General features: G+C 36.0%; 1 protein-coding gene across 1 annotated transcript; it reads right to left on the bottom strand.

The window, feature by feature from the left end:
• Positions 1–10,285: 10,285 nt before the first annotated feature.
• On the bottom strand, positions 10,286–15,422 carry LOC137402545 (cysteinyl leukotriene receptor 1-like). The gene is made up of 3 exons (XM_068089046.1): positions 15,210–15,422; positions 10,817–11,023; positions 10,286–10,426 (listed from the first exon to the last, which is right to left on the bottom strand). The coding sequence occupies exons 1-3, from the start codon at positions 15,420–15,422 to the stop codon at positions 10,286–10,288; spliced, it is 561 nt and encodes a 186-aa protein (XP_067945147.1).
• Between the last annotated feature and the right edge of the window lie 10,886 nt (positions 15,423–26,308).

The raw sequence follows: 26,308 nt of genomic DNA, 5'->3' as shown, positions 1-26,308 counted from the left end.
CATGCAGTAAATCCTTGAACAATCATGCAGAGAGTGTGCGCATACTACTCTGTCCAAACTATGTTAGTCCTTCAATACTGATCTTCTTGTGATAGGTTCCGTCCCTTTACTATTTTCTCCGCAATCTCTTACTTTGTCCTCTCAGCCTACCGAGTCGGCTCACCGGCAGTCGACTCTCCTGCCAAGACAGGGGACTCGGCTATGCCAGTATTCGTAAGGTTGGCCACGCCGGCCCTGGTCACAGTGCTCTGCTGTAACCGGGGCCAGTGGCGTTACACTATTCATTAAACATTGACTAAGATGTTAACACCTGTTAATACGGCCATTATATAAAATGTTATCAATATGAATGTCTATTACTGCTGCCAACACAATGCTGTCAACAATTCGAACAGCTATTAACACTGCTAATATAAATATATTACCAGTTTGAATGAAGGTTAGCAGTTTACACATGTTAGCACTGCAAGTTACTAGGAGCAAACTACTAACTAACGTTTTAAATTTTGAAATTAATTCTTTTAGTCTCTACGTGTAGCTGATTTCGGCACTAAAGTAGATATACTTGACCTCACCTTGCAATGTTGACAGAAATCTGCAGCACAATTGTATAATTGAACTATAACTATGGGCCAAATTCTAATTTCGTAATTATAAGATTGAAGTAATCCTATCACAAGTTATTGCATCTCGTCGTCATAATTGATTTTCAAACTACCGCGAGTCACTTTAGAAAACTGTAAAATAGACACCTTGACTTAGAACAGCAGTTTAATTGTATGTCCTTGTTAGAGTCACAATATAAGCCGGTTTACTTTCTAGCAACTATTTCCAACCCCTTATAGAAACATGTGCGGTATTCTAGTTACCGGGTATCTGGCACTCCAGTTCCTAGTTGCACAGCACTTTAGTTATTTGCTGTGTAGCAAATTTGACTTGAATTGATTTGATTGACCAACTGTTACCCTCTTAATTCTTACAGGGCATAATTCGTAATTTATACAAGACATTTGTTTGACATGAAGTTATTGATAATATAGTAAGAAAAAGAACACCACACTCATTATAAGTTGTGAAGTATTCCACTTACTCAATGGGTAGCACTCTAGTTACTCAATGGGTAGCACTCTAGTTACTCAATGGGTAGCACTCTAGTTACTCAATGGGTAACACTCTAGTTACTCAATGAATAGCACTCCAGTTACTGAATGGATAGCGCTCCAGTTTCTCCAAAGGTAGCACTACAGTTACTCAATTGGTAGTGCTCCAGTTACTCAATGGGTGGCTCCACAGTTACTCAATGGGTGGCACTACAGTAACTCAATGGGTGGCAAACCAGTTACTCAATGAGTAGCACTACAGTTGCTCAATGCATATCCCTATAGTTGCTGAATACATAGCAGTATCGTTACTGGTTACTAAGAACTCACATATGTACAGATGAAATCATGTTCTGATCTGCCAAAATGCTTCAGTTATGATGCAGATCAGTTTTAACCATGAATATTGTTTACTGTGATAATAACTTTATCTTTAGCAAACTTTGGATTTTCATATACAAGTACATGTATAACTTTCACTCAAATAGAGTCGATCAGTTTAAAAGAAACCAGTTAGTTTTTGAGATGAATATTATATGATTTTTATCCTATTATCATGATATTACATTTGGTTTAGTGCTGATGCAGACACAAGTTAGGACTAACAGCTCCTATAAATATTTAAAATAGCTATAGATATAATGATACAGACTGTAGTAACAACACTGAAGGAATACAAAAAGCTAGAACAGAAATAAATGATATAAACGTTACTTTGAACTGACAAGGAGTAATTCTGTTCAGTGAACTAACATAAATTTTTACTGGAGGTCACCTTTGCCTCGACAGGCAACTTTGCACTTTAGCAGCCACAAGAACTGCTGTTTAATGCAGTCTGATGTGCAGCTGTAAATATTCCTTCTGTAAATGGTAAGATGCAAAGACAGGCCATCTAGGCAATATTAGGCTTTGCACTTTAAATGTCAGTCAACACGCTTCTTCCATCTGTCTCAGATTTATGGAATACTAGCTGTACTACCCGGCATAACACGGGTATTACAAATCAGCTTATAAACAATGAGAGGTAATGAGAGTTGCCTGCCACTCTGCTATTAGCCTGGCACATTGCCAATGGAAAATTTGAGTAAGTGTGCTAATTAGATCTACCAGCTTCTATGGAACTACGTCATGATTTCCTATTCGCTTTGATATAGGTACAGTGAAACTTCGGTTCTTGAATGCTTCGGTTCCCGACCAATTCGGTTTTTGACCAAAAAAATTGAAATTAGTTCACTTCAGATCTCGAACATAAATTCGGTTTTTGACCAAACCGGAGCATGCGCATTAAAATGAAACATTCGTTAACAAAAGGAGAAGCATGTTACGCTTAATAAATTTCTTAAAAAAAGGAAAAAACCATCTGGGACAACATCCCTCTACCAAAAATATGTGCTAGGGAAACAACTCTTCCAGTCCAGTTACCCTAAATTGTTTTGGTGTAGAATTCTCCTTCAAAGATGTGAAGTAAATGTACCATTGCCGTTTATATTTTCTTTTTCACACAAGTTTTTATGTAACTGGTATGTTGTATTTTTTGCTGTTTCATTATCAATTTCTGCAATTTTTGGTATTGTATCTTAACTTAGAATGTTTGCGATGTTTCAAGAGCAGAACATTTGAAATTTTTACTTTTGTTTTCTGTTTCATCATCATATATGAAAAATGGTTTATTAAAAATAAACGTGATCTATATCTACCCGTTTTTATTTATTGTATGTAGTATATAGTACAGTGTTTGGTGTAAAATGTTTAAAAATACTTTACCAAAGTTGTTATCTCAGCTCGGAACGGATTAAAATTTACATACATTAATTCTAATCGAAATAATTGTTTCTGATCTCGAACAACTCAGTTTTCGAACAACTTTCTGGAATGGATTGTGGTCGAGAACTGTTGTTCCACTGTACTGACATATTTCAACGGACTAATCGAGCAAGCTCTGTGGCTTAGTTAGAAAGGTGTCGGACTGGTGAACGGGAGCCTCCGAGATCCAATCTTTTGCGATACGGATTAATTATTCCAAGATTTCAATAGCTATAGCTAAAAAATACACGAACGACCAACTTTGGGAAATAAGTTATAGAAATAAATTACTGGTTTCCAAATACCTGTTGAACAGATACATAAAGTGCAGTTGATATTGTTTGCTCTAATTTTGTGATTCAATACAAATAAGCCAGCACTTTTGTATCTCAATAAAAAATGAAGATTATATAGATTATATATAGATTATTATATATAGATTATATTATAAAGAGAATAATATTGATTTGACTTGATTAAAGACTTGACTAAAGACAGTGTGATTCAGTGGCTTCAACAATCGTCTTTTAAGACTCTATAAAAAGTGTATAATAAAAGAAATACAAAATATAAAACAAGTGAATTACGACAAAACTTTGAGAAAACAGCAGATTGGGCTGTGGTTGATTTGCTAAGAGTATAATATCTCCAATATATTAAATATATTGGAGACATATGCTTTTCAAAATACTTTTCAAATATACAAAATGCTTTTCAAAAAAGCTGTCTAATTATTTATCTTTGCATTTGATGCTATGCTTATGTTCCAAAACTCCTGCTAGAACTATTTACAATTTATTGAAGACCATTCATTGGCTTATCTAATAATTAAAAATTCAAAGCACTTTTCAAGAGCATATAATTCAGACTCTGGAACATTAACTTGCTATAGTCCCACGACCAAACAAGAGTGAAACGATTGATTGTGAGTATTATGATAAATGCACATGTGCACATAACTCCCGAAAAATTATCCTTTAACGGCCGTCACCAAACCGTTGCAACGAAATCCTATCAACAAATTTAACTATTTTTCAGTAAAGTCGTTTAAGTATAATAATGATAAAAAACGCATATAAACCTATTTAAATATGTTACCAAGCCTTTGAAAGGTTACCGCGAATTCCTAAAACTAACCCATCTGATCGAGTTATACATAAATAGACAGATTTATTAGGACGAAAATCGTCATAAAACGCTTGAAAAGCTTCGTTTAATAAAAGTTAAAACCGGAAATTGAAACGCCGAACGACAGAGAATAGAACGATAAAGTCTTGCCACAAATCGCCACAAAACGCTTGAACAGCTTGGTTTATTAATAGTTTCGACCGACCTATGAATCGCCAATAAAGCCGTGCGACAGATAGTAGAACTGTTTACTGTGTACTGTTTGTGTACTGTTTGAGGCGTAGACCGATTTACAGGTACGAAAATGTGGTACACAGTTTATCAGCCTACGTTTTTGTCCAATTACCTAAGTGTTTTCAAATTATCTAGAACATCAGCCAGATTTCTTTACATCTTATCTACAAGGTAGGGCGTTACTACAACGCCCTTTTCTGACAAGAATATTTCTTTATTTCACTCCAGTTTGCATAAAACTTCTAGACGCGTAAATGCCAACGCTTACTCTCTGTTACATATCGCTGTCAAAACCATTCTACATTCATCACAACACAACCAACTTTTAAACTGTATATTACACATCAGTTTGCTGTTTAACTTTTAATATTGCATTTCAGAGATATAATAAACTTATTTCTTCATTGTTGGCATTGTTGTTGTTAGTTAAATTACGTACAGTAGGTTAGGTCTACAGCTTGAATTAATATTTATTTATTATTGTAAAACATAAGTTTGAGATAGTTAAATATTTATTTTATTAATATTTATTTCTGTTACATATAGTTGTCAAAACTGTTCTGCTTTCAACATGTTTCAACAAGCTTTCATTTTAGCTTGCTTCCATGTCATATCAGTTCGAATGTTCCTCGGCTTCACATAAACCACATCGCCCGCCTGATAGGGATTGGCTTTTGTATCCCACAATTCTCCTGGTAACCCAATAGCCTTGGGTGCTCCTAATAGCCTGGCCTCATACTGATACACATTAGCTGCAGGAACTATATTGTCAAAGTTGGGTGAGTTGTTGTACCAGTAGACCATGTCTTCCACCCGACCACCAGTTCGGGCAACCATTCTTTTAATTGTACGGTGGTTGCGCTCTATTATGCCATTTCCTGAATGTTTATATGCACAACAGAACACCTGCATTATCCCCCACTCTTTGAAAAATTGAGTCATTTCAGAGCTTCTGAAGCATGGCCCATTGTCACATAGCACCTCGTCTGGAGCTCCTCGTTCTAAGAATATTCTATGCAACTCCTTGGCTACTGTGGAAGCAGTTTCATTTGGCAGTCTTCTCCACATAGTAAAGCGACTTGGTCCGCAGTCAATCAGAGTCAGGAAAGCTCTTTTATTAACATACGCAATGCCCATTGCCACCCTCTGCCATACTTTGTCAACCGACAGCCGTCCATGATTCCATTTAATTGAGACGGGATCCACTCGCCGACACTGATTGCAAGAATCTACCACCTGCTTTATGACCTTCTCATCCACATCTTGTCCACACATCCTCTTGGCTAAATACCGGGTCTTCTTGACTCCCAAATGATGCTTACCATGAAGCTTTGTTATTTCCTTGGTTTTATCATCTAATGTCACTACAGCTAGGCATGGGATGTTCAGCCACTTCTGTGGTACTCTGGTTAGCACATCTGCCTTGTTAGATGTTGAAGGCACCAACTGAATAGTCATCTTGATGTGATACTCTATTACCAATTGGGAAATGATCCCAAGTCTTCTCTTGATCACCATCTCACTCAGGCCACCGACCTTAGGTCTTTTACTATCCACTAATATTGACCGCACCCAGCCGTATACACTAGCAGAATCAGTTACAATTTTCAGTTTAGCAATCCCCCAGCGCAGGGCAATATTCAGCCCTTTTATCACTGCTTCCAACTCAGCGACATTGATATGGGACCCATCAACTTTCCTGAGCCATGTAGCGTCTTCTACAATACTTCCATCTATCTCCAAACAACAACCAGCTGCCAAACTGCTTGCATCACACCACACAACACCTTCTAAAACATTGCTCACACTCAACGCCCAGTGACTGGATCATGCTGCGAGATTCTGTTCATGTCTTCCTTGGCAAACGCTCTGACAAGAACTGGAATCTCTTCATCCCATCCTATCTCATTAGTTTGTCGTTTCAGGTAACTGCAGGCAAGTCTCAGCCATCCTGCCACTGGGTAATGAGCAATCAACTTCCCAAACACAGAGAATAACTCACGTTTTGTTGGAATCTCCTCTAAAATGGGCACTACACCATCTCTGTACCATTTGTACTGGTTATCTGGGTCTTTGATTACTCTCAGACCTAGCACACTAGCACTAGCACTAGCACTAGCACAAGCACTAGCACTAGCACTAGCACAAGCACTAGCACTAGCACTAGCACTAGCACTAGCACTAGCACTAGCACTAGCACTAGCACTAGCACTAGCACTAGCACTAGCACTAGCACTAGCACTAGCACTAGCACTAGCACTAGCACTAGCACTAGCACTAGCATTAGCACTAGCACTAGCACTAGCACTAGCACTAGCACTAGCACTAGCACCTAGCAGTTGGTCAATGGCACAGGCTCTTTTGTCTCCAAGCCATACTTTGACAAGAGCCGCCTGACTTCTTCAGCTGTAACGATACTTTCATCTATCCAAATGTCATCTATATAGTGATCAGTTCCCTCTGATATGCGACTGTCTTGGGCAAGAACCTTCGCAATTATCTTTGACATTACTTTAGGGGCAACACTCAAGCCAAAACCCATTCTTTTCATCACATATAGTTGTTCTTTGAACTTCACAAGTTGAAATCTTTGCAATTGTACTGACACGTGTATTTGTAGGTATGCTTTCCTCAAGTCCAAAATTGAAGCCTGATTGTCTCTTTTACGCCATCCCCGTAATTTTTCTTGGCACACTGCCACATCAATTCCAGGGTTACTCTTTATAAAAGTGTTGAGCTGTCGATAATCCATGACCGGTCTGACCTTTTTTGACTTGTTTGGCTGCCGCGCAGCCATTAACGGTATAACACCATCTGTTTTGCCATGAACATGGAGGTTAAACTTTTCAAGCCATCCATTGCTTATCCATTGACTTACTTCATCATCAAAGATCTCTCTACAATTGTTGGGCACTGCATATTCACTGCACTGGTTTGCCATTGTAGGTTCACCATTTTCCCATTTCCACTCCATCGTCCACTTTACACCATCAAACACAGCTGTAAAGTCACTTTCATCAATCTTCAATTACTCTGGATCATTTTCTGTCACTGCACCTGTTGCACAGTACTGTCCTCCAAACCGCACATCATTATTACTTCCAACATACACTCCTCCCAGCATGGTTATAATGTCCCTTCCAATAATCATCTGGGCATCACACACAATCTGTGGGGCAACCAGGCATCTAGCTGTTACATTCGTATTATTCACCAACAAATGAACTAATACTTCACCACAACATCTTGTACTTTGTCTATTTAGCATTTTTACTACCTTTTGTGGTCCACGTTTTGACAAGCCCAACTCTTGACAAAGCTGACTTATAAGCACGGACTGTTGACATCCAGTGTCCACTAGAGTTTTTATCATGCAATTTTGTATTTTGATGGTGATAAATGGCAGCACCTGACTGATTACTGACGTTGTGGAGGAACATCCGGTGCTGACGCTTCCCCCTGACCATTTCCCTGTTGTGCAGTCTCCTTGCCAACTGCACAGTGCTTTGCCAGATGTCCTGGCTCACCACATGTGTAACATACCCGGGGCTTTCTTATCTGTTGCCTAGGAGTAGTATTACCAGGACAATCACGAGCAAAATGATTTGAGCCTCCCCAAGTAAAACAACCTCGTTTGTGCTTCATCGTCGCACCTGCTGCACATGCCATCTCAGATGCTTTGGTGCTCAGCATCATTCTTGCTCGAGCTACAAGTTCACTCAAGCCAAATTTTTCTACTGATGCCATGGATTTTAGCTGAATAGAAATATCTATTGGCAGCCCTGCCATAAAAGCACATTTCATGATTGGTTCCGCATCATTTTGTCCCACTAATGCTACTAACCTTCTGATGTCAGCCAGATAAACATCAACTGGCTCACCCTCTTGCAGCACTCTTTTTTGCAGTTGCTCATAAGCTGGATAACAATTAACTCCAAAAGCCATCAGCAATGCAGATTTTAGCTTATCATAATCCTCTTTTTCACTGTCCGGCAGTTGTTTATACACTGCGAAGGCTGGTCCAGCAAGAAACAAGGGCAGAAATGTTTGAAGATCTGCAATCTTTTGTAATTTTCCAACCAGTTCTAGCTTATCTAACCACTCACTGAATTCTCTACTGGAGCTGTCCTCATACTTAGTGATTATATCAGACAGCTTTACTGATGCCATTGTTGAGCCGAAATAGCTTGTAAGTTCTGAATCTTGGTCTACTAATCTTACTAAATGCCTCTCAACATCCGCTCTGTTGTGATACTCTTCTTTATTCACCAAGCATATGTAGCTTACTAACTCCAGCAACACAATGCTCCTAGCATAACTCATCAACAGCAAAAACAGCTATGACAACCACAGCATAATTGCTTTATAATAACATACCATAACATACCTTAGGCAAGACTGACTAATGACGAAAACATAACGTGATTACTTTAATAGATGATGGAGTGTGAGTCAGCGCTAAAACAATTATAAATGACAGACCTAGTCCTACTACGCATATGATAGGTATTCCAATTCACACAACACAACCAACTTTCAAACTGTATATTACAATATATTTTACTTGTAATATTGCATTTCAGAGCTATAATAAACATATTTCATTATTGCTGTTGTTAGTTCAATTACGTACAGTAGTTTAGGTCTACAGCTTGAATTAATATTTATTTTAACCAACAACCAACTTTCAAATTGTGTATTACACGGCAGCTTGCCATTTTAATTTTAATATTGCATTTCAATATAATAAGAGATTTAATAAACATATTTCATTATTGCAGTTGTTAGTTAAATTACGTACAGTAGGTTAGGTCTACAGCTTGAATTAATATTTATTTTATTATTGTAAAACATATGTTTGAGATAGTTAAATATTTATTTTATTAGTATTTATTTCTGTTACATATCGCTGTCAAAACCGTTAAATATCAACACAACCAACTTTCAAACTGTATATTACAATATATTTTACTTTGAATATTGCATTTCAGAGATATAATAAACATATTTCATTATTGCTGTTGTTATTTAAATTACGTACAATAGTTTAGGTCTACAGCTTGAATTAATATTTATTTTAACCAACAACCAAATTTCAAATTTTATATTACACGGCAGCTTGCCATTTACTTTTAATATTGCATTTCAATATAATAAGAGATATAATAAACATATTTCATTATTGCTTTTGTTATTTAAGTTACGTACAGTAGTTTAGGTCTACAGCTTGAATTAATATTTATTGTATTATTGTAAAACATAAGTTTGAGATAGTTAATTATTTATTTTATTAATATTTATTTCTGTTACATTTCTGTTATTACTGTTGCGCCTTTTTAGAGTCGTGCTCCCTCAAATTTATTTTATATCATCTCAAACAAGTCTCATTTACATTATACTCTGTCAATTCCTGCTGAGAACTACTTTTTCAACAACCAACAGTACCCTTTCTTTTTCCATTATTACTTTGGTCGTGGGCTGTATGACAGTGGAATTTCTAGTATTATGTCATTCTACTGAATTCTTCATGTATGTTGTTAATAAAGAAGTCTATTACCTGCTGTGTATCAATATGAGCAACTCCAGGCATTCTTCTAGTTTATTCCTAAAGATTAAATGAGCTACACACAATGAGGAACTATTGTTTAACGTATCAGGGAAAATGAAGCCATGCTTGACATTTGTTACCCGTTCTTATTTGATATGCTTAGATATAAGGTAATTCCCTTTCAATTGTGTTGTAACATTTTAGAAAAGATGTACTAAGGGAAGGCAACTCTGTTTTAGGTTTAAATAAGGATGAAATTGACATGAGAGTAAATCACACATCTCTTATAATGATAGCATTTACTATAATAATGTAGAAAGTAAACAAAAAAATTATATAAGCATTACAGTTCAGCTGTATATTCTAAAACTCTGTCAAGGGAATTAAACTGTTTGCTCAAGTCTATGAATATAATAGTCATTTCCTGTGTAGATATATCTACGAGGAGTCGAGGCGGAACTTAAACATTCTGTCAAGCTGCTTCAGAGGTTTGTTCTGTCGACTGGCTGCTTCCCATTTTATGATCCTTTGGTTTTTTTGGCTTGTCCATCTTCCTACTTGGGCACGAAAAATGCTTTGCTGAAATTCTAGCAAATAGGAACTTCACATCTTTCTGCAATTATAAAAAAATAATATTTAGGTATCACTTGAATATTTGTATTGTTATGTTTAATATATTACCATTGTTCAATCAACAAATTAAAAATGTTTATCTGTAAAGGCAATAAAGTACGTATGTGTAATGTCGGTATATTGGCCCGATATCTCCTATAACAATTGGAGGCAATGCTATCTTAAATAATTACTAAACAAGTAGAAGATGTCTGGTCAGACGGACTAAATTTATTTACCTATAGCTAATCTGACATTATTCACTAACAAACCCTATTGCCATGTTATCAGTATATACCGTAGACCTATCAACTATACTTAATATAGTTGATATCTATATATAGTATATATATTTATTATAGTATAGTTAATAGGTCTATGGTATACATACTCGAAAATTTTTGCTGAAGATGAAATAAATGACTGGTGTAGAAAAGGCGTTGGTGCTCATGAGTGACACGAGGACTGCATCCGTGATACTCCCTTGCTCTGAGTAGAGATCAATCTCACTTTTGGTTGCTGTCAGAGTGTAGAATATATTGAGAGGTAGCCAAGTGGAAACTGTAAGGGCTGCATCAACTGCTAGCATGACCAGCACCTGAAAATATGTCAGGGTGTATGTCAGCAGAGTTTCATAAGTTATAATAAATAGCTTCTATAGCCTATCACTTGCAGTTATTGCAAGAAAGACTTGGGGGCACTGAAGAGATGTGCCAACAACCTATCAGATTACTAGTTGAACCACTAATTGCTAACAATTTTACGCAGTGAAGAGTTAACTTCAAACCGTGTGACTGAGAGTCTATCTGAAAAGTCGGTGATGCGAGTCCCCACCCTCAAGTTTGTCTTTCATTCTAACATAGAACTGGTTTTATAAAACTTAATTTGGATTCGTAACCTATTTTTTCAGTCACGACAATCTTTGTTACAATAGAGTTTTGTTTGTCTGTCCGGCTGAAGCATAAATATATAAGGTTTATATATCTATGGTCTGAAGCAGCAATTGGATTAGTCTTAGCAGGCACAGTATTATCTGTACCCCTCGACCACCTTCCTGCATTTTAGAATGCTTGTGCATGTAGCTATTCCACCTCACAATCTCTCACGTCACCCTGGACTGCCTAGATGTTAAGGATTATAAAATAGCTCATTGTCATCAAAAAGCTCCTTTATAGCTTACAAAGCAATGGTAGTTATCACTTTTTTATTACAGTGACTGGATTTCTAGTGGTCTGGTGGGCTACAGACGCTCCACAACGGGTGTTGTGGTCTGGTGGGCTACAGATGTTCCGCAAAGGTTGTTGTGGTCGGGTGGTCTACAGACGCTTGCAAAGGGTGTTGTGGTCTGGTGGGCTACAGACGCTCCGCAAAGGTTGTTGTGATTGGGTGGTCTACAGACGCTCGCAAAGGGTGTTGTGGTCTGGTGGGCTACAGACGTTCCGCAAAGGTTGTTGTGGTCGGGTGGTCTACAGACGCTCGCAAAAGGTGTTGTGGTCTGGTGGGCTACAGACGCTCGCAAAGGGTGTTGCAGAAAAAATTACTTCTTAAATAGTGTACTCACTGGCAGGAACCTGATTATTTCGTATAAAAATAGCAATAAAACCTTTTTTATAAGTGGAACAATGAAAGTAATGTTTGGTTTTGCTGGAATTTTATTGTCTAGCAGACAGCATAAACTTGGCAGGTTCATACCTAAGGTAAACAGAATATTATAATATTATACATTTAATATGTGAGTCTAAATGTCTTTCCAAAACGTTTATGGCTTATAATAAATAGTCGAGTTTTTGCGATGTGCTTGTTACTGCAGCTAACTTATTGATAAAGTTATTATTCTAGTTAATATTGTAATAATACAATATTATTATTGTATTATTAATCGGTAGATAACAAGCCATGTTCAAATAACTTATATTTGAAAATGAAGCAGAATTTAGAGATTTCTGTTCAAAGATTTTTGTCTCAGGTTTAACTTATACTGTAGATTATCAATAGTAACCGATAATTAATAAACAATGGCATTGATATATATTTCCCCATCTCAGTATATCGTTTGCTTCTGCATTTGTATTACAGGTTTCAATATCCTGTTTAAACTATGCTCATAATATTCATAGTTATCCTTCCACACATATGACAAACATTGTTTTTATTCCATGACACTGAAATACTACATTCACCTTTTCATTTTTCAATTCATGAACTTCCTGTTACTTCAACCTACAACTGACCATCCTGACTCCACAATACTGTTAGATTAGATTACCAACTTTTAAAATGCTTCTCTTCAACTCACTAATTGCTGATTTCTATCTTTTCATTTGTTTCTCTCTTTCTTTGGTATGTAAGGACAAACATCATTTTGTTGATGTTTAACGATGGCAATAAAAGTTTATACATATAAGTACAACAATGATCTATTTGGCTGTTCGACCAGAGCGAGCTCTCACCCAGTCAAACAATGATAACACGCAATTAAGCCTATACAGATGGCTGCGTATCACTTATTGCCATCACAAAGAATATTCCTACGAGTGTCGAGGACAACCCACTCAGTGTTTACATAGCAGCAAGTTTCCTAATCCGCACTAGGAGCTTATCTGATTTAGTCTTTAGAATTTCAATGATGATTATGATGTAAGGAGGTTACGCGGAGTAAGCTCAAGTGACTTGAATCAATAGAGTGTATTTCACAACAAAATAGAGAAGGTGATCAACCCGCTTGTAATAACTCTGCTGCCAGTAGGTTTGGTTCATGAAATCATAAAAATTCAATTTCAATTGAGGTCGTGGCAAGAGCACGACTCGCATGGATAGAGGTTGTGTTCACAAGGTTTAAAACTAAAATATTTGAGTTACTGAACTTAGTTTTAAGAAACAAAAATTCATTTAACTTTTTCATTTTGCATTCAAGTCGAATAGAATTGCTCGCTTTCGGCCAATTCTGATTTTATCCAACTTAAAGAAAATCTGTTTATTTTGATAAATAAGAACTAATGTGTTAAATCACTTTCTCTGTGAAAACATACGCAAACCTTTGAAGCTGCTTGAAAGCAACAAAAATACAACAATCACCTTACTTTATGGAATTCTCAGGTTGATGATAATGAAATGACAGAATCAGTTAGAAAACAGGAAGTGAGCTGATAATCACTTCTACATATAATACTATGTTATAAATTTCATCAATGCCGGTATTCCATGCTTTGAAGGTTGCACCTTTGAGCCGAATTTAATGAGAATATCAAAATTTTGACATCTAATAGCATCTTTTACTGCAGCATCAATCTCTGAGCTCTATAACGCTTGATATCATAATCTTAGAGAGAACCAGTTCCTGTCAGCTCTTCAATCACTCGCCTTGTAAGTGTGACTACAGACAGATACAGTAGCAGTTACCTTACCCAACTTTACTTTGGCATCCTTATAATTTAAATAATAACTCCTAAATTATCAAAACTAAACAGCCTAAACGTGTAGATGTCTTTATCATACTTTACTGAGAAACAACTACATAAGTTTACAACTAAACAATATTGACCCGATTATTACTCATTGTGTGAACTAAATGCGCTTCTGCTGAGACCGTATGACTATTGTCACTGTTGTCACTAAGTGATGGAAATTGATTGTATGCAATCTTCTCTGTCTGTGTGTTGCGTGTAGCCACAATAAAACACAGCTCTATAAAATGACATTGTTTGCTGCTAGTTTAAAATATATGTTGGTTGGCTCACTTTATTTGACTGCCATATTGAATTCCCTGTCAACTTACATAATTTGTAAGACTTTCCGCCTTTTCTTAATTCTCTAATTAAATGAACAGCGGAAGGAAAAATAAAACATCATTCACATATATATGAGGGTAATAAAAAACTATGAGAAACACTCAAATCCGACAAATATCTTAACTCAACATCATGATTTTCTTTTGTGGCAAACTTTGCACTAATTAAATAAAACAAACCACTACTATTGTTTTTAATCATTACAGATTAAATTTGATAGTTTTAGATAATAAATGAGTTACGCAAACTAGGAGTATTAATGAATAGGTTTTTTGCTAATTTTGGAATATAGATTGGTACTTGACAGCTTTAAACCGGTAGCAACCTTTTCTTGTATTTATCTATTAGTAATCACCAATAAAATAATAAATGCCCTTGCATCTGGAATGTTCATTGGCAGTATAAATCAATCAAAAGTATGAATGTATTAAGTATAAAGTAGTAGGCCTGTAAATTAATCAAAAGTATGAATGTATTAAGTATAAAGTAGTATAAATTAATCAAAGCGCATTCATGAAACCAACTTGTTGGTCACAAAATATTGGCTGAAAAATAATAGCAGACTATTAGGAGATTTATAAATAGCTTCACTTGGTTCATTATTTGAAGTGGTAGTAACCCAAATCTCGTTAAATTATGTTTTTATAAACTTGGTAATACTCTGTCTATAGATTGCTAAATGGTTACAAGCTTAATTAATCGCAAAATAATTATGACCTCGTCTCACTATTACATATAAATTATCTTTTATTGTCTGTAGTCTGGAAGTTTTTTAAGTGTTTTTAGCTTGGTTCATTAGTTAGGTAAATAGCCAGAAATCTTTTGAAGCCTTTTTCACAAAAATCACAGTACTTTATCTGAAGATCACTAAATTTTTACAATTTGGAGACTGTTCAGAAAAGTACAAAGATTCAGTAGAGAGTTGAGCAGTGCATCAACACACCTGACGAGTAGACACGAGTCATTTTCACCAACAAACAGCTGCTAGTAACTAACCTTGTCAGTGGTTCTACTTTGCTGTGATGCGTTTTGTCGAGCTGTATTGCCAATCCTTAAGCAGAGTGTGATGAAGATAGCTGAGTAGGAGAGTATAATGGTAACAGTAGGTATAAGAAACTTGACAAGTTGTATCCAGTAGTAGACTAGGGGATCCACCACTACATCGCAGTATAATATTCCGTCTTGTTCCTTAATCTGGTCTCTCACCATCATTGGTATCTCAGGTATGCAAGCGCATAGCCAAATTATAACAACTACTAATAGTTTGTGGCGGTTTCGATACCGTCCTGCTTGGAAAGGATAAATTACTATCATAGCCCTTTCAACGCTTATAGCCGCACTGCAGAGTGGACTGGCATGTAAAGAGATAAGAGATAAGAAAAAATATATCTTACATTCATAGTTTGTAGACAGGAAGTACTCGGTATTGTATAAATAATTAGGTAAGATGAAAACAGACAAGAAACAGTCAGCAACAGACAGATTAACTAACTGAATCTTTATCTTCTGACCAGTCTGTTGACCGAAAGAGACAGCGAGGATTGTGAGAATGTTAAAAGTTAGCCCTAAGACAGATGCGCCACCTAAAAATCCCACGATAAGACGTTGATTGTTATCAGAAAATTCAAAGTCAGACTTTAATGTTGTTCCGTTGTCTGTTGAAGTATTTCCAGTGTATTCAGAGTCAGATAAAAACATCGATTCATTTTCAGCTTTAATTTCCATCTCTAGTCTTGCTCAATACCTCACAACAAAATAATACCTTTGCCTGTGCATATGTTACAAAACAGACAAAGTAGTTTCAGCCAATAATAACTCTCAGTGCCAGTGTTGATACAGAAAGCTTCATTTGCTTTCACAATAACTAGCTAATAATAGGCTAAAATTTCATAAACTGAATGAATAAGTGAATGACTTTAGTAGGTAGGCATCTTTTAGGTACATCTCTTTAAGTAAACTCCAAACTAAATCATCGTAAAAGCTGAAAGCCATTTATATTGGACAAGAAAGTTTGATTCATGAAGAGATAAAAAAATTAACTGACATCTGATGATAAGATGAAAATTCAACAGATTTTGTTAAGGACCTCTGATTTTTGAAACAGCAACAGTTTATATAAAGTTTTAACAGTAGTAGTAGTCTATATATGGTCTTTAACAGTAAAAGTTGTCTAGATATGTTTTTTAACAGTAGTAGTCCATATAGGGTCTTTAACGGTAGCAGTCTATATATGGTGTCTAACAGTAGTAGTAGTCTATATATGGTCTTTAACAGTATTAGTAGTCTATATATGGTCTTTAACAGTAGTAGTCCATATATGGTCTTTAACAGTAGTAGTCCATATATGGTATCCAACAGTAGTAGTAGTCCATATATAGGTCTTTAGAAGTTGTAGTAGCCGACAACTAAACTTAATCTGTTGCTGTATGTAGAGAATACAACAGAGTATATTTATAACCTTTACGACCGTAACATTACCTTTTTGACATCATCATGGCATCACCATCGTGACATCATAATCATGAAATCATGATCATGACATCATCAACATGACATCACTAACATGATACCACCATCATGACGTCACAAGCATGACATCACCAGCATGACATCACCAACATGACACTACCACCGTGACATCACCAACATGACATCACCATCATGACATCTCCATCATGATATCACCAGCATGACATCACCAACATGACACTACCATCGTGACATCACCATCATGACATCACCATCATGACATAATAATCATGGCATCATCATCATGACATCATCATGACAACACCATCATGACTTCATCATCATGACATCACCATCGCGACATCATAATCATGAAATCATCATCATGACATCATCATGAAATCACCATCATGACATCATAATCATGAAATCATCATCATGACATCATCACGACAACACCATCACGACTTCATCTTCATGACATCACCATCGTGTCATCATAATCATGAAATCATCATCATGACATCATCAACATGACATCACTATCATGACATCACTATCATGACATCACCAGCCTGACATTACCATCGTGACATTACCATCGTGACATCACCAACATGACATCACCATCATGACATCACCATCATGACATCACCATCATGACATCACCATCATGACATCACTATCATGACATCACCATATTGACATAATCATCATGACATCACCATCGTTACATCATAATCATAAAATCATCATCATGACATCGTCAACATGACATCACTAACATGACATCACTAACATGACATCACTAACATGACATCACTAACATGACATCACTAACATGACATCTCTAACATGACATCACCATCATAACATCACCTCACAGCCATGCTACTGGAGCCTGCTCGCCTGAGCCGGCTATTACGCAATTGCTCAGGCTTATTATAGTGCATGTCACTATTTAGTGACTCTTTGATGGAAACACTCAGTGCTAGTGCCTGACTGGCTGCCACTACTACTATATAATAGATGTTAAGTAACTAGCTCCATGTCGTTACAGTCAAACGCCAACTCGTGATTGACATGACAAGCAAATGTGGCAATAAATAAAATGAAAAGGAAGAGGCTACCAAAATAAAACAAAAGCGTAAACAATAAATAAGAGAAGTTAGAGCAATTAACTTTGGTTAAAATAAGTTACATCATTTATCTCATTGTGAATATTAAGCTGAGACCTTTCTGTGTTAAAACTTCTCGCAGGTAAAACTAAAATCACTTTTTATTGGTAATTAGTAACTTCATCAAATTTGCCTTTGCGTGTTTGAAAATAGTTATGTGAAATTACCTAAAACACTGTTTAAGCGTTGTATTAGATCTTTGGGCTTACACCTACATAACGTTCTTTGAAAATTTTGAATTGATCACCAAAGTGCTCCCATGAAACAAATTACTTGGTCACAAAGTATTGACTGAAAAACATTAAAGCAGACTTTCGGCAACATTGATTTTTTCCTTGTTAGTTTTGAGGTTTGCACAAGTAATAAACAAGTTCATTAACAAGGTCATATACAAGGTCACATACAATGTGTTATACAAGGTCATATACAAGGTTACATACAATGTGTTATACAAGGTCATATACAAGGTCACATACAATGTGTTATACAAGGTCATATACAAGGTCACATACAATGTGTTTTACAAGGTCATATACAAGGTCACATACAATGTGTTATACAAGATCATATACAAGGTTACATACAATGTGTTTTACAAGGTCATATACAAGGTCACATACAATGTGTTTTACAAGGTCATATACAAGGTCACATACAATGGGTTATACAAGGTCATATACAAGGTCACATACAATGTGTTTTACAAGGTCATATACAAGGTTACATACAATGTGTTTTACAAAGTCATATACAAGGTCACATACAATGTGTTTTACAAGGACATATACAAGGTCACATACAATGGGTTATATAAGGTCATATACAAGGTCACATACAATGTGTTATACAAGGTCATATACAAGGTCACATACAATGTGTTATACAAGGTCATATACAAGGTCACATACAATGTGTTATACAATGTCATATACTAGATTATATACTAGGTAATGTACAAGGTCATATACTAGATCATATACTAAGCATGTAAAAGGTCATATACTACATCATATACTAGGTCATGTACGAGGTCATATACTAGATCATATACTAGGTCATGTACGAGGTCATATACTAGATCATATACTAGGCATGTACAAGCTCATATACTCCATCATATACTAGGTCATGTACAAGGTCATATACAAAGTCACATACAAGGCCATGTACAAGGTCATATATTACTGGTAGATGATACACAAAGCCATTTTTTCAGCTATTTTTTTCCATCTGCCAGGCAGATAATTTAGTGTTGAGACAGTACACTGCATTGTCTACAGTGTTGATTCATTGAGAATTTCTAGAATAGAGTGTTTATCCTTATTCTTATCCTCAAGACTATTATTGTTATTAATTACTCTTATCTTATCTTAAGTTCAAATGTGCTCTAATAACTTGTATATAGGTCATATCTGTGTCGTTATTGACCTTGCTTTTTTACAACTAATTTTACACCAACTTTACTAATTAGTTGTATATCAACTCTGTACAGAAAAAAATATCGAACTCTTTGGCTGCTGTGTGCAAAAGGCAAGCACCAAGTGTTCAAGAACCAATTGTAATATTTAACATGTTGCAATGTGAACATCAATGGCAGGGAATCATCCTGTCATATATTGATGCCTCTCATAAAACTGGGTATGATGCACCCTGCGATGTGTTTCTATCGCCCAACATATTTGATAAACTCTTACTAATGAGAGGAATAAAAGCAAGTCTCAGTTGAAGAATAAAAATAATATAATTAAAGATTTTTATTCAGAGAATAGGCCTGACACTATACCAACCATGCCAATACAACTTTAGTGTCAGCAAACCCTTTTACAGCTCACACTATCAACAGCCACATTGTTACTTGGTATCAGCCTTGGGTCAATCGCAATTTGTGTTTGCAAATTTTATGAATAGGATGAGTTATCATCTCTTGACCTATTCTTACACCTAATAACGCTCCAATAAGACTCGGTGATTGTGATTATAGCTTTCCGTCTGAGTTTAGAGTTATGAGTCATATAACTGGAATTATTTCGTAAGAGTAGACACGCTCTAGTTGCCACATCTATGCATAGCTTCATTGTAGCTGCTTCCATCGATACACTCAGTCTGTAGAACAGCTATGATAGGCTCTCCGTACTGGCTCATGGTTGGGTAGACAAATCTAAAAATGAATGTTAAGTCAGTTCATACGGTAGGCTATCAAATAAGTTCCATACTAGTGTTTATGTGTTACCGATTATAGTATTTAATTTATAGCTGATCGTTCATTCAAATTATCGATTGTAAACAAAATAGCACAGAAATTTGTCGATCTTTACTATACAAATGGCCATGTTTATCTGCTTATTTATTCGAAGCCACACGAAGAGGAAGCAAATTACACCGCACTAGGATCAAACCCTGATATTTGGTTTCCTAGCCAAGCACACTACTAAATAGCCACTCGACCACCTTTTTACATCTAAGAATAACTGTGCACATACTTACTACATCTGACAATCTCTCGCGGCGCACGAGACTGCAATTTTAGCGCGGATACTCATCACAGCGCAATTAGTATCTTGCGTCATTGCAGCGAAGTGCGCAGCATTTTTGCAGTGAAACACGACTTTCTAATGTGCAGTAGACAATTACTGCTACTGCAACTGTGTTCTTACAACAAATTGCTTCCGGGAAGCTACTGCACATTCACTTTTAGAGTGCATTACATGAAACTTAGCAATTTATGTGTACTGCGTACTGCGTACTGCGTACTGCGTACTGTGTCCCTACTTCAAAACTAGGACCGGCATGTGTACTTAAATTGTGTGAAGTTGATACCACATGCAAATCAATCTAACGCTGCTGACCTTTCACATGCCTGTACTACATTGTACAACATTGTCAGATGCTACGTACTACTTACTGTACAGTTGGTAATACTGCCACTGCACCAATACTGTTTACTGCACGGTAGCAAAAGCACGCAATGTAATTATAATGCACAAGGCATGGCTGTAACACGCGTAGTAGTACCACTGTTCCACTGCTAATGCAACTAAATGTACGTACGTAGATATCCCGACAAAACTTTGATGCATTACACATCAGGGTGTAAGTGAGTACTTATCGATGCGTAGTTACAATTTTTTAAAGGTTTTTAAAATATCTAAAATCGTTTGAACTAGATAAATAGAAAAGTGAACACTTGAGAAATAGTAATAACAGAGTCAACTAAAGTGAAGGGTAACAGCTCAACCTTTAGCAAACATTTCTAAGATAAAATACAGGAAGTAAAACATGCAAGAAACTAACTTCTCATCAGCTGAAACTTTAAGTATCTGTATATATGTACATGTAGTTAACAACTGGTTAGTTGAATATCTGGTTTCACTAGCCCTTACATGTAAGTTTCCTTATTATAGTAAAACAAACACCTGAAAATCTCTTTATTTTTTTACAAACCCATTCTTATATCCATTCAAGGTTCAAGCTATTTCTTTCTAAACAGACTAAACAAGTGCTGTTAAAATGTATAAACTAGCAAAAATAATTTTTTTTTCAGTTGTCTTGTAGACAATGCTAAAAGGTTTTTAAAAGGTTTTTACACAAATCAACACAATTGTATTAATCTTCAAATCGATTTCTTTAAAAAAATACCCACTTTGAGAAAAGCTGCCAGATGTTAAATTTGACTCACGGAGGCATCCTTGTGGAAATGATGATGCTGAACTCATTTTTTTTGCGACTGAGAATTCTTCCGTAGACATTTTGTTTTAGCTGGTTGGGGAGCAGAAATGTTGATGCTTCATAAATGTTACTGGTTGGCCATCTCACAACTACAGTTCCTTTTTCACAAGAGAGCTCAGGAGAGAGTGGAGTAGGCAAGGAACAATCTAAAAAACCCAGTCTATAAACAATTAGATAAGCCTTACCTTTGACATATTTAATGCAAGCCGTGCTTTTTTATTAATTCAATATTTTTGGATTTCTCCGAGCTGTGAATAACGCAAAACAACATAACCATTTAAATTTGTGAAAGATTTTGTACAAATTATATTTCAATAATGACACCCTATACTAATATCATTACACGATAATATAAAGTTAGAGGCAGCGCATAAAAACGGCCTTGTTAAAATAAGCTATTTTTGCAATATGTAATTTATAAGGCTTTTAATATCATAAAATACAGTTTATAATATCATGCAACACGATGCATTAAAACACAATAAAACAATATTTAACCATCTTGATGATAATCTTTACTACAAATAATAATAATAATAATAGCCATATTTATCTGTCTGTCTGAAGCCACCAGTTCAAGGTTACAAAGAAAGATTGTATTGCACAGGACTAGAAATAATACAATATAATACAACATACTACATTATATAACATTATATGACATAATATAATTTTCACTACAATAAGAGCATTGTCTGTCCGACCGTCCATCCATTTGTCTGTCTGTCCAGAATAACCACTAGATTGTAACCAAAAAGAAATCGAACTCGGGTACTTGCATTCCAAGCGTAATGCGCCACTAGTAGACCACCTTGCAGTATAATAGAATAATTGTGTGCATAGTTATTACACATGATGATCTCTTATAGGGATTGCCAGTGTACTAGTATTATATAATATTATACAACATAATCCAACACAATATAGAACGCTATAAGGCAATACAATACGACAATATTTACTACAAGAATAGTTGTGTATGCCTGTTGGTCTGTCCGTAGGTTTGTCCGGTACCATGGCTAGAGGTCAAGGTTACAATTGCACCATATATTATTTGAACTCTTAAAATTCAAGATGCTAGGCCGATACTGTAACATCTGTACCAATTGACCACCTTTCAGCTTTTCAGAATACTTGCGCTTATTATGAAATGTAATACTTATATATTGCATTCACTGTGCTTTTTCGGCACACTTGATGACCTTTCTCAACACACTGGACTGTCTGGGTTACTATTTTATTATAACAATTGCCTCAAAAACATAAAGAAGTTTAACCCGCACGTAGTTTTAAACCGATGCTTTTGTGATCACCCGGTTGACAGTAGCTGAAGCATTCGTGGTTTAGCGGAAACCTGAAGCGTTGATGAAATTTATGATTGTCATATGTAGCCATAGATTTATTAACTATACTTATATAGTTAGTATAATTAATAAGTCTATGTATGTAACATAGAAAGAGTATAAAATATTAGTGTTGCGTAACTTAGAAACAGTAAAATACATTTGTATTATGTTATAAGGGTCTTCTTTGCTACAAAAAAACCATGTGTTTCTGTCCTTTCACTCGAAGCAGTTTAATGATTAAAAAAGATTAGATCCCACGGGTTTCCAACTCAGATCCACCTGCAGCCAGAGGCACAACCTCAACCACCTTGCTGCATTTCAGAGAAATTGTATTGGTTAGACAGAGCTATCTTATGTCGCAGGGATTGCCAGGGTTACCGATGTTGCACAATATGTAGGTAATGTTACTATAGCAACTAGCAAGCCAATTGACAGGCATTAAAATATATATCGGTTTTCAAAAAGTTGTTTTGATAAATTTATATATTGGAGAGATAGAGGCGCTGCCTTACTACTACTATTAGTAAAACCTACCTCCAGCACATATCTCTCTGATGGTTTCAGTGTGACTTCTAGCTGAAGTGAGAAGCATATCTCTGGGCAGACCAGCATTAAGAACGCTGCAGTCTGTGTGATAAACCGCCTCAAATTTTAGCCTCTTCACCAGCTTCAGATCTAGAGAAGAAATATAGTGAATGAAAACCACAGTCTACACTCAATTCCACAGTCTACACTCAATACCACAGTCTACACTCAATACCACAGTCTACACTCAATACCACTGTCTACACTCAATACCACAGTCTACACTCAATACCACAGTCTACACTCAATACCACAGTCTACACTCAATACCACAGTCTACACTCAATACCACAGTCTACACTCAATACCACAGTCTACACTCAATACCACTGTCTACGCTCAATGTTACAGTGTACCCTAGCCATGCATTTTTAATCTCTTCCAGGGTTGACATCGTATAGTGAAAGTTTCGTATAGAGGGATATAGAAACCCCTAGCTATTATATAATGCAAACATCTCCTCTTAAAAATAATGAAAATTTATATAAGCACTGTAAATATTTAAAATTAGTGACAAAATAGTATGTTAACTTTAGTAACTATAGTTACCTACAGTAGCTTTAGTGTATTTAGTGGTTATGATCTGCAAGAAAATGTAACATTACAATGTATTGTGAGCAATACGTACAGTGGGGAGTTCTTATCTTCGAAGTAGACGTATAATACAAACTTTGAATTTAACTTAAGAGAATATAGCTTACTAAACACCCACTTGAAGCTAAGTTTTAGTACATGTCTGTACGTATTTTCAACTATTTTGCTGACCTTCAACTTTTTCATCACTAAAATTATATTACTTATCGGTTTTCGGCATCGTCTTTACGATAACTTTTAGCCGACCTCATTTAAACCCTTTAAACCTAATTTAACAAGACAGCCCAAGTGATGATGTTCTTGAAAGCGGCTTATTGCATAATTGACCACTTAATGGCCATCAAAAGAAAATTAAAATTTTATTCACTGTACCTTTGGAGAGATGAGACTTAAGCTGGTGCATGCAGTTGGTAAAACAGAGAAAACGAAAAAACGTATGAATTCTAATTATGTTACTGTACACTTGAAAATAAATTTAATATGTAATAAAGAGGATTTTTATTAGTAGACTGAAGAAAGCTGTCTGATTCGTGACTCTCTGCTCAAAGGGATCGCAACTCCAACTTTGCATCTGGTTTAAAAGGAAAAATACTACCACTTTTCACACGGAGAATGCTGAACTGAGAGAAAACAGTCATTGTGTCTCTTTCAGGCTTGAGAAATTATTAAACAAACAGCACATTGCCTCTTTTGTTATTCTAATGTAATTATTCGATGTAAGTCGACAAACCGACTGCCAAATTTCAATTTTGAGTGAGTTTTTTGTTGAATTCGCATGACAAAATTGGTTTTGTTTAGCGAGGACCAACAACCATTGTGTTTCACTTCATAAAGCAAAAAATTGTACTACAGGGACATCGTAACCCAAGGGCGCACTTACTATTATTTATTGTTACAAATAGTATAGGAGTTCACCGTAGTAGTGAATGCAATGAATGAAGTGAACACATGAAATACAAAATGGAAAGGTGTTAAATTGAAAAATGGAAAATTGAAGGAGCTACAGAATAAAATTTTGTCATGAACAATCATTTATTGCCAAAGCATTGATTTTCTAAAGACACATGTTAAAAATAACGATGAGGGAGGTCTTGCATGAAAATAAGGCTTTGTCACATAAACAAAGCAGAGTTACATAACCAACTACCAGAAGACCTTTTTGAGTTAAAATTTAAAATAACCCAAAAATAATTATTTTTAAGAAGCCAATTTTTATGCACTTATGCTAAAAACGTGTCTGAAATGAGATAAACATAGCTATGACAAAAATATTGAAACATTTTTCAAACAGATTAAAATTGCTAACAAAATGAGTTGGTAAGTAGGTGCAGGATGAAGCCACTTCTACCATCGTTTACTGTTCTAACAATCTTACTGCATGTATAACCAAAAACAATCTATCACAGCATATGTATAACCAAAAACAATCTATCACAGCATTTTGTCTTATAACCATCTTTTTTTCGGCACCAGACTTCTGATTATGTCTCCTTTTTAAAAGTCAAACCGTTTAAAATGAGTACAATTTTTAAACATAAGTATTTAAAATACTGTGATACTCAGACTTGGTAGTTAGAACATTTGAGCAGCCCAACTTTTTAAACTCTAGCAATGATACATACATTGTTTTATCATTTAATACTTTGCTAGGGGCCAGCAGTGAGTTAGTCAACGCAGTGAAGCCAGTAGTGGCCCAGTGGTGGATCTGAGCTACACTGAGCTACTACCTAGCATTAGCACTTAGCCTTAGCACCTAGCCTTAGTTACTACGTTATGGCTGAGTGGCAGTCGTGGGCTGGTGATCTAGAATGACTGACCGCCAACAACAGGTCGGGATTCACTTTAGAGAAGGCTATACTAGTGGTGACAGGAATGACATCCAACCTTCCATCGCTCTCCTCAACTGGACATGTTTCTAAATGAAAAGGTTTTACTAGACTCAGTCATGTGCAGCCGAGATAACAGAGCCATTGTTTGTGTAACACGCGCAGTCTCTGCTAGTAGTAAGATAAGCAGACATCACACGCAGTCCTCGAGGAGTTGCTCCCTCACAGCTGCCATCCTTCAGCTGATTAGCTGATAGCAGCTTTATTTAACAATTATTTGTTGTAAGCTCAGAAGAGAATACCTGCCGAAATGATGTCACTAGTTGTGTGGCTGCCCGTCTCTCTCGTTGTTGATACCGTTTAGTGCACTA

This window comes from Watersipora subatra, chromosome 8 (assembly GCF_963576615.1).
Source record: "Watersipora subatra chromosome 8, tzWatSuba1.1, whole genome shotgun sequence".
Lineage (NCBI taxonomy): Eukaryota > Metazoa > Bryozoa > Gymnolaemata > Cheilostomatida > Watersiporidae > Watersipora > Watersipora subatra.
The sequence above is the reverse complement of the archived record's forward strand: the minus strand, read 5'-3'. Positions and strand labels throughout refer to the sequence as shown.

Excerpts from the sequence above, each read along its gene's own strand:
- LOC137402545 (XM_068089046.1), bottom strand. The coding sequence starts at position 15,422 with ATGGTGAGAGACCAGATTAAGGAACAAGACGGAATATTATACTGCGAT. Across the intron at positions 11,024-15,209 it reads AAAGTAGAACCACTGACAAG|GTGCTGGTCATGCTAGCAGT; the intron begins GTTAGTTACTAG and ends ACATATTTTCAG. Across the intron at positions 10,427-10,816 it reads TCTTCAGCAAAAATTTTCGA|AAAGATGTGAAGTTCCTATT; the intron begins GTATGTATACCA and ends TTATAATTGCAG.